The sequence below is a fragment of the Macaca fascicularis genome, chromosome 1 (genome assembly GCF_037993035.2).
Source record: "Macaca fascicularis isolate 582-1 chromosome 1, T2T-MFA8v1.1".
NCBI classification, from domain to species: Eukaryota; Metazoa; Chordata; class Mammalia; order Primates; family Cercopithecidae; genus Macaca; species Macaca fascicularis.
The window spans coordinates 37666124-37678817 of NC_088375.1; the positions used below are offsets into that span (position 1 = coordinate 37666124).

The 12694-nt window shown below is 51.6% G+C and overlaps 1 protein-coding gene across 3 annotated transcripts in view; it reads left to right on the forward strand.

Moving 5' to 3' along the window:
- Positions 1–12694, forward strand: part of QSOX1 (quiescin sulfhydryl oxidase 1) — a 44348-nt gene that overhangs the window by 18160 nt on the left and 13494 nt on the right. For all 3 annotated transcript variants that reach the window (XM_005540145.4, XM_005540146.4, XM_005540147.4), the window contains exons 3-7: positions 3529–3574; positions 4139–4241; positions 6950–7040; positions 10318–10463; positions 12060–12194. In XM_005540145.4, the coding sequence (XP_005540202.1) occupies positions 3529–3574; positions 4139–4241; positions 6950–7040; positions 10318–10463; positions 12060–12194 (521 nt within the window). The remainder of the gene's footprint in view (positions 1–3528; positions 3575–4138; positions 4242–6949; positions 7041–10317; positions 10464–12059; positions 12195–12694) is intronic.

Here is a 12694-nt window from a genome sequence, read left to right on the forward strand (position 1 = left end):
CATCCTCCTTCCCTTCCCATCCTTTCCTTTTTTAAGGTTTAGACTAGAAGGATTCTAATCTCTTTGTAGGCCTAGGGGGGGCTGTGGTAGAAAAGAGGAATGATGTGAGGTGGCTAGGAAGAAGTTCCTGAGGAGCGTGAGGCGTGGGAGCCAGAGCTTGGAGGAGACATTGGCCTGGGAGGTGGGTGCGAAGCTTCCGAGGACAGAGGGAACAGCTGAGGTGCAGCAGGGCCTTCCCTTCAGCCTGCATCCTGGGGAGAGGCTCTTGGGGTCCCTGCACCCCCCTGGGCCACTCTGGCTGACCGAGCTTCCTGGTCAGACTCCAAGCTGCATGTGGTTGCTGGGATCTTGAGAGGTTGCCTTTTTAAAATTTTTTTATTTTTTGAGACAGAGTTTCTCTCTGTCACCCAGGCTGGAGTGCAGTGGCGTGATCTCAGCTCACTGTAACCTCCACCTCCCAGGTTCAAGCAATTCTCCTGCCTCAGCCTCCCGAATAGCTGGGATACAGGTGCATGTCACCCCATTTGGCTAATTTTTGTATTTTTAGTAGAGACAGGGTTTTACCATGCTGGCCAGGCTGGTCTCAAACTCCTGACCTCAAGTGATCCACCCACCTCGGCCTCCCAAAGTGCTGGGATTACAGGTGTGAGCCCCCACACCCAGCCTGGAGAGGCTGCCTTTTGGTGGAAGTAATGCAAGCCCCTTTTAATGTGGGCACCTGCTCAGATGTGAGTGACCTGATGGTTGATGACAAAAAATGACCGTATTACTTTTCAGAGGTGAAAATAACAGCTGTAGCTGTGGGAAAGCCACCCAGTTCAAGGCTTCATGATGTCAGTGTTGTTCTCGTGTGTAGAAACCAGTCAAAGTGTAACCTGTCTGTAAATAAACAAGAGCACCATCATTATGAATAACTGCAGCACAACATCTCCCTCGGGTTTCTTTTTTATTTTATTTTATTTATTTTTATTTTTATTTATTTTTTTTTTTTGAGATGGAGTCTCGCTCTGTCGCCCAGGCTGGAGTACAGTGACCGGATCTCAGCTCACTGCAAGCTCCGCCTCCCCGGTTTATGCCATTCTCCTGCCTCAGTCTCCCAAGTAGCTGGGACTACAGGTGCCCGCCACCTCGCCCGGCTAGTTTTTTGTTTGTTTGTTTGTTTGTTTTGTATTTGTTAGTAGAGATGGGGTTTCACTGTGTTAGCCAGGATGGTCTCGATCTCCTGACCTCGTGATCCGCCTGTCTCGGCCTCCCAAAGTGCTGGGATTACAGGCTTGAGCCACCGTGCCCGGCTTATTTTTAATTTTTAACTTTTTGTAGAGATGGGGGCTCACTGTGTTGCCTAGGGTGGTCTTGAACTCCAGGGTTCAAGTGATCCTCCCTCCTAGGTCTCCCAAAGTGCTGGGAATACAGGTGTGAGCCACTGCACCTGACCTGGTTTATTATTTGTCGGCAAACCAAACCTCAAATAGATGTATCTTCAATTTTGTTTATGAAAAAGTATCAGTCCATAAATACTGTAACTTACATTATCAATATCTCATAATCAAGGAAATTTATGATCATTTTCATAAGTATTAGAATAACAATTGTATTAGGCAAATAAAATTAAATAACTGTAAAGAACACTATTTAAATATGTGTGGTATGTATAAGTGGATGGTTTTCATCCACGATAAAAGTTTGTATTAATGTTTTGAAAAGAGAGAGTAAAGCAGTGAGCAGGAGTAAGGGGCCAGGGGAGGTCACAGGGAGCAGAAGGTTGCAGGTGGGGAGAGACAGGTGGCTCCTCTGCAGCCTTTGTTCCTCATGTGGGAGAGGGTAGCAGGTGGCTTCCAGATTTTCTGCCTACAAATGGCTGTAACAAACAAGTCCTAGCTGATCATGGTTCCTAGTGTTTAAAAGGTATGAAGGAGGGAAGAGGATGCTGGTGGTGGGTGATGATGTTGCAGTTAACGTTTACCGGTTCCTTCTTGTATGCACCAGGTACTGTGCTAAGCATTTTAGGTGTGTGGTCATGGAATCCTCACAAGTCTTCAAGGTAGATGGCGTCATCCTCATTTCAAAGATGAGAATGCGAAGGTTCGGAGCAGTTGATGCATTGCCTGAGGTCACACAGCAAGAGAAAATCAGAACCAGTTCTTGAACCAGGTCTGCCGGAGCCCAGGGCCTGTTCTCAGCCACCAGCTTAGGATAAGGCCAAACAGCTCTATCCCAAGGAGGGAGAAGGAAACCAGTGTTTGGCTGTTGGAGGCAGAAGCCCAAGGTAGTGAAAAGTGGCCCTGAGGCTAGGGTCCCACAGGAAGAAGCCTCTTCCCAGCCTGCAGGCTCTCCCCAGGCAGTTCAGTGGCCGGCTTCCAGGACAACTCAACTGTGTTCCCTCCTGAATCGGAAGAGCGCAGGCAAAAGCCTTGGCAGCTGTGTTGCCGCCTGGGCAGAAGCCCAGATTGCCAGGAGTCAGGCTCTGTTCTCTCTGTCCTCGTGCCCCAAGGAGGTGACAGACTAGGCTTGGGGTGTCATGTACGTGGGAAAAGAGAACAAAGTGATGTGTTAAATCAGCTAGTCTGTAGCAAGGCATGTTTTCCAGGGACTCAGGCTCTCCCTTCAAGAGGATCTGTTCTGGAGATCCCTTCCTTGATTGTGTCTGCTGTGTCGGGCTGGGACTTCTCAGTGGACAGACACACCAGCCTCTAAGCCCCTTTTCCCAAGTAAGGAGCAAGGGCACATTGACCTAGAAGCAAGCTGACATTTCCCAAGGGATGTAGGAAGTGCCTGCACTTCATATTTTCAGATGGGTCTGCGAAGGAAAACAGCAATGGTACTTTATCACTCATCCATACGATAAGTATTTGTCAGTAATTACATGCTAGGTACTGTGCTGCCTCAGCCTCCTGAGTAGCTGGGATACAGGTGCATGTCACCACGTTTGGCCAGAAATGGCCCTCGTGGAGAAAAGTGTATGAGCTGCTGCCCACAGGATCCCTGGATGCTTCCGAGGGGTGAATGGGAGGGTAACGGGAGGGAGCCAGTGTCCAGCTCCTAGAGCAACCTCCCCCCAACTCACCATTTTACAGATGAAGAAACAGGCTCGGCTGGGCACAGTGGCTCACGCCTGTAATCCCAACACTTTGGGAGGCTGAGGTGGGCGGATCACTTGAGGTCAGGAGTTCGAGATCAGCCTTGCCAGTATGGTGAAACCCCATCTCTACTAAAAATACAAAAAAAAAAATTAGGCGTGGTGGCGGGCACCTGTGGTCCCAGCTACTCGGGAAGCTGAGGCAGGAGAATCCCTTGAATCTGGGAGGCGGAGGTTGCAGTCAGCCAAGATCATGCCACTGCACTCCAGCCTGAGTGACAGAGCAAGACTCTGTCACCAAAAAAAAAACAAAAAAAACAAAACAGTCTCAACAACATTAAGTGATTTGCCCAACTACCGCATTGAATAAGTAGGCAGATTTTCAGAGCAGTAAGTGGCTGCACTCTTGGCCACTATCTATCACTGATGCCCGCCTGTGTGTTTGCTTCCAGTTCTTCAAGGCCTTTTCCAAGAACGGCTCGGGAGCAGTATTTCCAGGTGGGTGCCCAACTCTGGTTGTCCTGTTAGCATCTTCTTCCCCCAACCTCCCTCTTCGCCTGGGTTTCTGTTGGGGTGGAGAAAGCCCTGGCAGTCGGCAGGGTCGAGGGTGAGGTGCTCCCCCCGGGAAGTCTAACTTGTGTCTTCCTAAAACTGTCCTCTCAGTCAGCCTTAGGGAAAGGCAGGTTGAAGAAGCCCTTCAGGTTGGACGTATCCAGGGCCCTAGGGTCGGGGCAAGGGCACCATATTCCCAGAAGAGCTCTCCTCTCACAATGGGGTTGGTACCCAGAGACCAGACCAGAGCCCTTGGGGAATGTCCTGATGGCTCCCAGTTCTGAGAGATCCTTTCCTGTCTGAGCGATGGGTGTCCTTGCACTGCTTGGGGCCACAGGGGGACCCCTCAAGCCCCATTCTTCTAGCACAGGGAAGGACTGATGCCTCGTCTGTCTCTGTCAGAGCTGGCTGCGCCCTCAGCCCTTTGTTTCTGAGAGTGAAGGTGGTAAGTGTGCTGTGGAAGCAGCTCTGCTTTCCTGACACCCCACTCACGCCTGTTTTCATTTACAGTGGCTGGTGCTGACATGCAGACGCTGCGGGAGAGGCTCATTGACGCCCTGGAGTCCCATCATGACACGTGGCCCCCAGCCTGTCCGCCACTGGAGCCTGCCAAGTACTTTGGGCTGGGGCAGGTTTAGTGCATAGTGGGCCAGGATTCCAGGCCTAGGAGTGAGAGGGTGGTGGGAATAGCAGGGCGGGGACCCCAGTTTATTCTCTTTGCTGCCTTTGCCTGTGGGGCTCACACCCCAGTCTACTGGAGCTACTCCAGAACCAAGTGGCAGCTGATGGCTGGTGGTGGGCTTCCTATCGCGCAGGTCCTACTGAAGAGCCCTGTTGTCCTGGGGCTGACTGATGGGTGCAAGGATCCATCCCACAGGTGGGAAGGAAAAGATGGGTGGGGTTTCTCCAGGTTGTACCTGCTGCTGTTTCTTGCCTCCTGCCCTCAAAATGTTTGGCGGACGCAGCAGATTTTCACATGCTCTAGCCCTGGAAAGGCCACTGAGAGTCAGAATGGCATGAGGAGGAAAAAGGAGATCAAATATTTTGAGGGAAATAGAGGGGAGGTGGAGAGAAGGTGGTTATGCCTGGAGCATGGGGGTGGCCCCTGACTCTGTACGGCGGAGCGTGGGGTGCAGTGGCTGGTGCTCTGTATCTGTCGACCAGGCAAACTTCCCAGCTTGCCGCTTTTCCAGGAAAATGAAGACAGTAAGGTGCATGGGGTCTTGCCCATACTCTCCCAAAGAAGGAGGCAGCTAGGTTAAAAACACTAGGCCCCCCACTTCTGGATCAGAACTCAAGATAGGATAATGTGCACCTCAGAGGACTCTTGCCAAGAAGGAACAAATCCATGCCCAGTCTTGAACACAGTGGAGGCCCCAGGTGCTAAGAAGGCCTCACGAGGCCGCTGTTGGTGCACAGAGGCTCTCTTAAAATTTTGTGTGCAGGTGCTCTCAGAGACATGGCCCTGCTGAGAGATTGTGTTTCCAAGTGTCAGTTGGGGTTGAATCCAACTCACAATGACTCCTTTGTCATCTTTCCCAATTTTCCATCCTCCAGAGGGCCTTCGGGGGACCCTGGATGCAGCATAGTCTTCATGTGGTTTGGGGTTCTGCAGCCAGACCCTGTCTCTCCAGAAAACACCCATGTCGGCCTGTGTCCTGGCCCTTGCTGCTTCCATTTCTCAATGACTGTGTCTCCGTCTCCCTCCTTCCACACACATGTGCATCCCTCATGGCACATCTTCAATGGGGTATCTCAAAAGCAACAGATCAAGCAAACCTACCAAGGTCTCTCAAAGTGATCCTTTTTTTTTTTTGAAGACAGAATCTCGCTCTGTTGCCCAGGCCAGGAGTGCAGCGGCGTGATCTCAGCTCGCTGCAACTTCCACCTCCTGGGTTCAAGCGATTCTGCTGCCTCAGCCTCCCGAGTAGCTGGGACTACAGGTGCCTGCCACCAAGCCTGGCTAATTTTTTGTATTTTTAGTAGGGATGGGGTTTCACCATGTTGCCCAGGGTGGTCTCAAACTCCTGAGCTCAGGCAATCCTCCTGCCTCGGCCTCCTAAAGTACTAGGATTACAGGCGTGAGCCACCACACCCAGCCCAAAGCTATCCTTTTAAAGAACTTTAGGAAGGAGGCAGAGATGTGTGATGAAAGGTGAGCTGCCCCTTTCAGAAGTCTGAGGGTGGGAGTGGGGAAAGGGGTACTGGCCCACATATAGGTCGTGCTCTTCTGCCAGCTTAGGGAAGCGGTCTGAAAGGCTGGCTACCTGATGCCACCCTAAAGGCTCAGTGCCTCCTTCCCTCCACCCTAGTGGGGTGCACTCAGGTGATCACCTGTCTGTCATATCCATTTGGACTGTCACTGGCTGGGCTCCAGCATCAGTGCCATGTTTTCATTTGTTTTGTTTTGTTTTGGAAACTGGGCCTCAGTTTCCTCATCTTAAAATAAGGAGATTGGGTTAGATATATAGATGGCTCCTAAGGTCTACTGAACCCAAGGCTTTCTGATTCTTTCATTCCTTTTTAATGCCTGCTTTAGGAACAAAAGAGCACATCTCCCACTTGGTCGTGACTTGTCACAGTTTAGACTTATAGCTGTTGGGTTCTAATACCCCCAGCTCTCAGGGGACCAATAAAAACCACATCCAGTCAGCCTGGGCCTGCCCCAGCACATAGAGACAATTGGTCTCAAAGCAGCCCTTCCCAGTCCCCCTCCCCACAGGGCCTCCTACCCACTCCTGACTTTTTTTTTTTTTTTTTTTTTTTTTTTTTTTTTGAGAAGGAGTTTTGCTCTTGTAGCCCAGGCTGGAGTGCAGTGGTACAATCTCAGCTCACTGCAACCTCCACCCCCAGGGTTCAAGTGATTCTCTTGCCTCAGCCTCCTGAGTAGCTGGGATTACAGGTGCCCGCCACCACACCCGGCTAATTTTTGTATTGTTAGTAGAGACGGGGTTGCACCATGTTGGCCAGACTGGTCTCGAACTCTAGACCTCAGGTGATCCGCCCGCCTCAGCCTCCCAAAGTGTTGGGATTACAGGTGTGAGCCCCCGCACCCGGCCCACTCCTGACTCTTAAAAGAGACAGGAAGCAAAAACAAAACCAAGCACCCAAGGTAGGTCAGATGAAGAGCCAGGGTTAGATAACAAGGGCAACATCCTTTAGGACTAAAGGTTTGGTTGACTCCCTTGGAGGGCCCTGTGTGGAAGCGGAGGAGGGTGGGATGGCCGTACCAGCAGCACTGCATCACCAGCAGGCGTTGCCAGCGGTTTTGTCTTATTTCTGCTGGCTGTGCAGAGTGACTGCCAGAGTTGTCTCTTGCAGGCTGGAGGAGATTGATGGATTCTTTGCGAGAAACAAGGAAGAGTACCTGGCCCTGATCTTTGAAAAGGGAGGCTCCTACCTGGGTAGAGAGGTGAGCTGCCCTGAAGTTCCCTGCAATTCCTGGATAGCCATGGAGAGAGAGCCCCAGTTTGGGAACAGGGCTTTTCCTGCCAATTCTAGGGTGTTGGCTGCCTGGGTCTTTTAGCCTGGCATTGGCCTGACCCCTGCTGGGAGCCATGGGAAGTGCAGGGGCTGGACCTTTGCATTTAAAAACCTTTCTGTTTATTCTTATCTCCTTCATGGAAACCAAATGTAACACCTGCTGTTATTGAGCATTGGACCAGATTCCTGACACACGTAGCTGCTAATCCCCAAAATTAATGAAGGTGATCAAATAGAATGCCCAAGATCACACAGCTAGTAAGTTGGTAGAAGAAGGCTTTGAACCAGGTCCGTCTGGCTCCAAAGCCAATGTTGTTTCCACAATGTCCCACCCCATGGGATTGGAGTGAAATATTTGGGAGGGAGGGAGCATTAGCGATGCACTAGCGCCACCGGAGGAAATGGGGTCCTTCACCCAGGTGCTGCTCTGTCTCATGTGGGGTGTCTGTGAGCCAGCTCCCCGGCGCTTCCGGCTGCAGTGCCCTGTCTAGAGAGTGGGGATGATGACGTTTCTTCATAGTATTGTTGAGAGAGTCAAATGCAGCAGTTTATGTAAAGGGCCTGGATTGCAGCTGACACATAGGAGGTACTTTATAAAGATCCATTCCCCTCGCCTAACGCAGAGAGCTCACCATTCTGCCATTGGTTCATGGACTTCTCCATAGTCCACTTGTGAGCTTTTCCCAGCTGCAAAGGTGGGATGTGCCAGTGCACGGGAGATGCTCCAAGGCAGTGCAGGGAGACAGGCATGAGAGTAGGCATGAAATTAAACTGCCCTGTCGGCCTGAGTGATTTTGCTGCTGAAACTCATCAAGCACAGCTGAGAGTCTGAGCGGAAGCCAGATGCTGTCTCCAGGCCTCTCAGCCCTGAGAGGGGAGGCACAGGGGTTGGGGAGGGGAAAGACAGCTTGGCTGAAGGAGTGCCTGTCCTTCTAGGGTCCCAGTTCATGCCTGGGGTCATACATGTTACGTAGAGGTGATACATTGTGGTTGGAATCAGGTCTTCTCCCTCCCCTCCCACCACAGTCCCTTGAGTACCTACAGGCAGGGGTCCCAGTGGTTGGAGCCAAGTGCCCCATGTCCACACAGGGGTGCTCAGCGTGGGACCAGTGACTAAGGGCCCAGGTTCTGGAGCCACACTAAGCTGGGATTTGTAGCACAGTTCAGACATAGGCAAGCTGTGTGAGCTGGAGGCATGGTTTCACTTCTAAGCCTCCGTTTCTCCGGCTACAAGATAGGAGCTTTATTTATTTACTCTGATTTTTTTGAGATGAAGTTTCACTCTTGTTGCCCAGGCTAGAATGCAATGGCACTGTCTTGGCTCACTGCAACCTCCACCTCCCAGGTTCAAGCATTTTTCCTTCCTCAGCCTCCCAAGTAACTGGGATTACAGGCATGTGCCACCATACTTTGCTAATTTTGTATTTTCAGTAGAGACAGGGTTTCATTTTGGTCAGACTGGTTCTCAAACTCCTGACCTCAGGTCATCTGCCCACCTCGGCCTCCCTAAGTGCTGGGATTACAGATGTGAGCCACTGAGCCCAACTAGAGCTTTATTTTTATTATTTTGAGACAGAGTCTCGCTCTGTTGCCCAGGCTGGAGTGCAGTGGCGTGATCTCGGCTCACTGCAAGCTCTACCTCCTGGGTTCACGCCATTCTCCTGCCTCAGCCTCCCAAGTAGCTGGGACTACAGGCGTCCACCACCACGCCAGGCTAATTTTTTTGTATTTTTAGTAGAGATGGGGTTTCACCGTGTTGGTGAGGATGGTCTTGATCTCCTGACCTCGTGATCTGCCCGCCTCAGCCTCCCAAAGTGCTGGGATTACAGGTGTGAGCCACCAAGCCCGGCCTGGGAGCTTTATTTTTAAGTAAACACTTAACGTACCTACTATGTGCTAGTCACTGTTACAGCATTTTAGTAAAGTTAACCCCTTCCGTTCTCAGAACAGCCCCCCCGAAGCTGGTGGTATTATTATTGTTGTTGTTATTATTTTGCAAGTAAGGAAATTGGGTCAGGGAGTGGTTCGGTGCAGTGGCGCCAGGATTCCAATGCAGGCGACCGTAGCGTACAGCGCCGCATCTCTTAGTCTCCTGAGAATAGCTGCTATTTCGGTGTTTCTCTGAAGATAAATGAGGCGATCTGTGTGGATACTACATGATACCTACACAATACGTGTTAGCTAGTGCTTTCTCTTATTTCTTTCTAAAAAAAGATAATGATGACTGAGAAGTGTATTTTTCTAATTTAGAGTCTAGATAGGAAGCGTTATAAATATAAGAATAAAGGCTAGTGGGCGCCACCTGCTCCATGGTGAGGCGTGAGAGGTCAGTAATAGAAGCTCGTGCCTGCCATTTGCAGATGGCCTGTCTGATTATGCTCAGAACTTCTCTTCCCATTTCTAATGTGGAGACATTGTCATTCTCAACAAGGTCTCTTGTTGCCTTCAGAGAGCCCCACGTTAAGAAGCGTTTTCAGATCTTATAACTATACACATTGACCAAAGGGCCCCTCTGACTGCTGCACATACTGGGCTCAGAGTTAGCCTGCTGTTTAGAAGTTTACCCAGTTCCAAAGGTTTATTTTGTTTGTATCCTAACCATGAAATTTGTTACCATATGTATTTGGATGCAATAAAATCACAGTTCTTTAAACATCTGTGACTCAAGCTTCCATAAGGAAGACTGCTCTTGCCCCCACCAATTGATATTTCAAACAAACAATGATTACTAATTTCTAAAGGGATATTTTCCTTTTAGAAAAATGTTATGAGAAGGCCCTGGGGAATCCTGGACATCAGAGAGCAGTCAGATCTTGGGGTGTGAAGGTCTTAAGGACAAGAACGTGCTGGCTCAGTACAAAAAACAAACAAGAATTAAAATGAAACCACATTTTATTGTGCTTTTTACAAATTGCTCTCATTAGAAGGAAAATGCTACCCAGTTGGGACTGTGGTAGGAGATTAAAGCGTGTGTGCTGTGCACAGCTCCAAGGCCTCCCCTCCTGGGCGGTGGTTGGCACTTGTTACTTGCCGGCTAGCTGCCGTTGATGGCGAGTGTCTCTCGTGCATCACTGTGGCCCACTGTTTGCAGGTTTAGAGTCTGGAAGGAGCACAGCTGCCATCTGGGTGCCTTCACAGAGCTGAGACTCAGCCCTGGCTCCCTCCACCCAGTGGCCTGGCCCCCAGATGTCCTGCTGTCCCTGCAGGTGGCTCTGGACCTGTCCCAGCACAAAGGCGTGGTGGTGCGCAGGGTGCTGAACACAGAAGCCGATGTGGTGAGAAAGTTTGGTGTCACTGACTTCCCCTCTTGCTATTTGCTGTTCCGGAACGGCTCTGTCTCCCGAGTCCCCGTGTGAGTATCCTGTCTCCTGGTGTCCCCTCTCCTCCCTCCCTGTGCTCATCCTTCCTTCTTGCCCAGAGGGACTGCCCACCTTTCACAGTGGCTAACATGTTCTTTCTGAGGAGCCCCCTGCAGGAGAAACTGCAGTCTGCTGTCTGCGGGGCCAGCGCCTCCACCATCAGGAGCCTGGGCCTGGAACCCTGACCCTGCTCCGCAGCTCAGAGACCTCAGAGGCCTCAGCTCGCCCCATGCAGTGTTGTCTGCACCCCCATTATGTCCCCACCACAGCCCTGGCCCTCTTCCCCACCCTCTTCTGTTTGCAGGCAGACTCATTGGCAGGCTACAGGCCCGGCAAGCACTCAAATATGCTTGACCCTCCCTCTCTTTGGTTTTCTAATTGCAGAAAAGTTCATTAGCAGCCAGACAATAGCGGGTTCCAAAATGCCGAGAGAAAACAATCAGGCCAGCCTCAGCCCCTCTGCCAGGCTCCCACTGCTGAATGGCCCGTTAATGGCACCAGATGGTGCCTTGGTGCCCTCCCTGGGCAGATGATTGATGTCAGCCAGGCCCTGCAGGCAGGAGCGTTGGGCCAGGGAGGCAAGGCTTGCCTGTGGTGCCTGGTGAGGTGCTCCTCGGGGCCCTCAGTGCTGACCCACACGGTGCCAGGCAGGATGGCCACTCAGCCTCACCCTGGCCCAAATCACCTGCTAGAGGGCCCAGGAGGCACGATGCCACCGAGGACAGGGAGGTGCTCACTTTCCGGGTGGGCCCAGAAAGTGCCAGTGCTGGTGGGGAGAGAAGGCATTGTCTCCTCTCTCAGAGTTGGTGGAGGGGAAAATTGTTTGTGACGATGCTGCCTCCCAAGCCATCTGCTCACTGAGAAACCCTGGGCCAGGATGGAGTGGAAGGAAGCTGTGCGTCCCATGCCAGCTCCCCCGGGGCGGCCCTCATGCTGCTGCTGGGCCTGGCGTCTCTCTCTGCAGGGGCCCTAGCTGTGGGTGAGAGAATATGTGCTCAGGAGGTATCTTGTGCCCTAGAGGACTCCTCCCTGTCGGAAAAAAGAAAGAAACCAAAAGGACTGTAAAAAGATTTAGAGAATTCTGAAGGCTGTTTGTCATTGTTGGTACCTGTTTTTTTTAAAAATCGCGTATCAAACTCCCTGGACTTCTTAGGGGGTAATGTCACTCACAGTACCACAGGGCGGGCTTATGGAAGGGCAGCTGCCAGTTTGAACCTCGGGGTCCTTGGGGAAGGGAGTCAAACCCCGCCGTTCCTGTCCGTGGGCACCAGGCTGTCATGTGCCTTTCCATGCCCTGCCTGGAGCCAGAGGGCCACTGGGGGAATTCTCAGGCCCAATTGCCTTACCAGGTGAGGTTTGACATCAGACTGGTGTCAAAGAGGCTTTCCAGAGCAGGTACAGTGATTAGAAAGGTTAAAGTGAGGCCTGGGTGCCATCTTCTGGCCTCATGGAGGACAAGATGGAATCTAGTTCATATATTTAATAAACCTTCTGTCTGATGAGCCACCCTGCTTCCTCTTCTGACCTTGATTAGCTCTAATCTTGTTCTCTGCACTCACTGCCTCTCCTCCCTGGTTCTGTGCCCTCAGGCTCATGGAGTCCAGGTCCTTTTATACCGCTTACCTGCAGAGGCTCTCTGGACTCACCAGGGAGGCTGCCCAGACCACAGTTGCACCAACCACTGCTAACAAGATAGCTCCCACTGTTTGGAAATTTGCAGATCGGTAAGGCCACGCCTGGTTCTCCTCACATCTTCTCCCTCCTCTGTCACAGACCACCACACCTTCACACCCACACCCTCTTGCTCATTCTTCTTCCTTGTCATACGCTTAGTGTGTACATTCTGAGCCAGGCTGTCCCCCACCCTGGGGGCTGGCCCTGCTCAGGGGCCTTCGATGTGTGGGAGCGGCATTTAGCTGCGGTCCCACTGGTGTCTGTTGTGGGACTGGGGCTGACTGTGATGAATGCTGGCTGGCACTGCCAGCCATCCTTCACGAGGGAATGAACACCTTCCATGCCCATGCTCCTTCAGCTTAACTCTACTCCCAGACAGGGAATCTGCATGGAAGGACACTCTGAGGCCTCCAGACCAGCTTCCCATCCGAGCAGTTATTTCTGCAGTAAATATCTTTGAGTACTCACTGTGTGCTAGGCACTGTGGATGCAGATATGTACAGGCAGATGCAGTCCCTGCTTGTGCAGACCCTACGGCATCCCTTCTAGG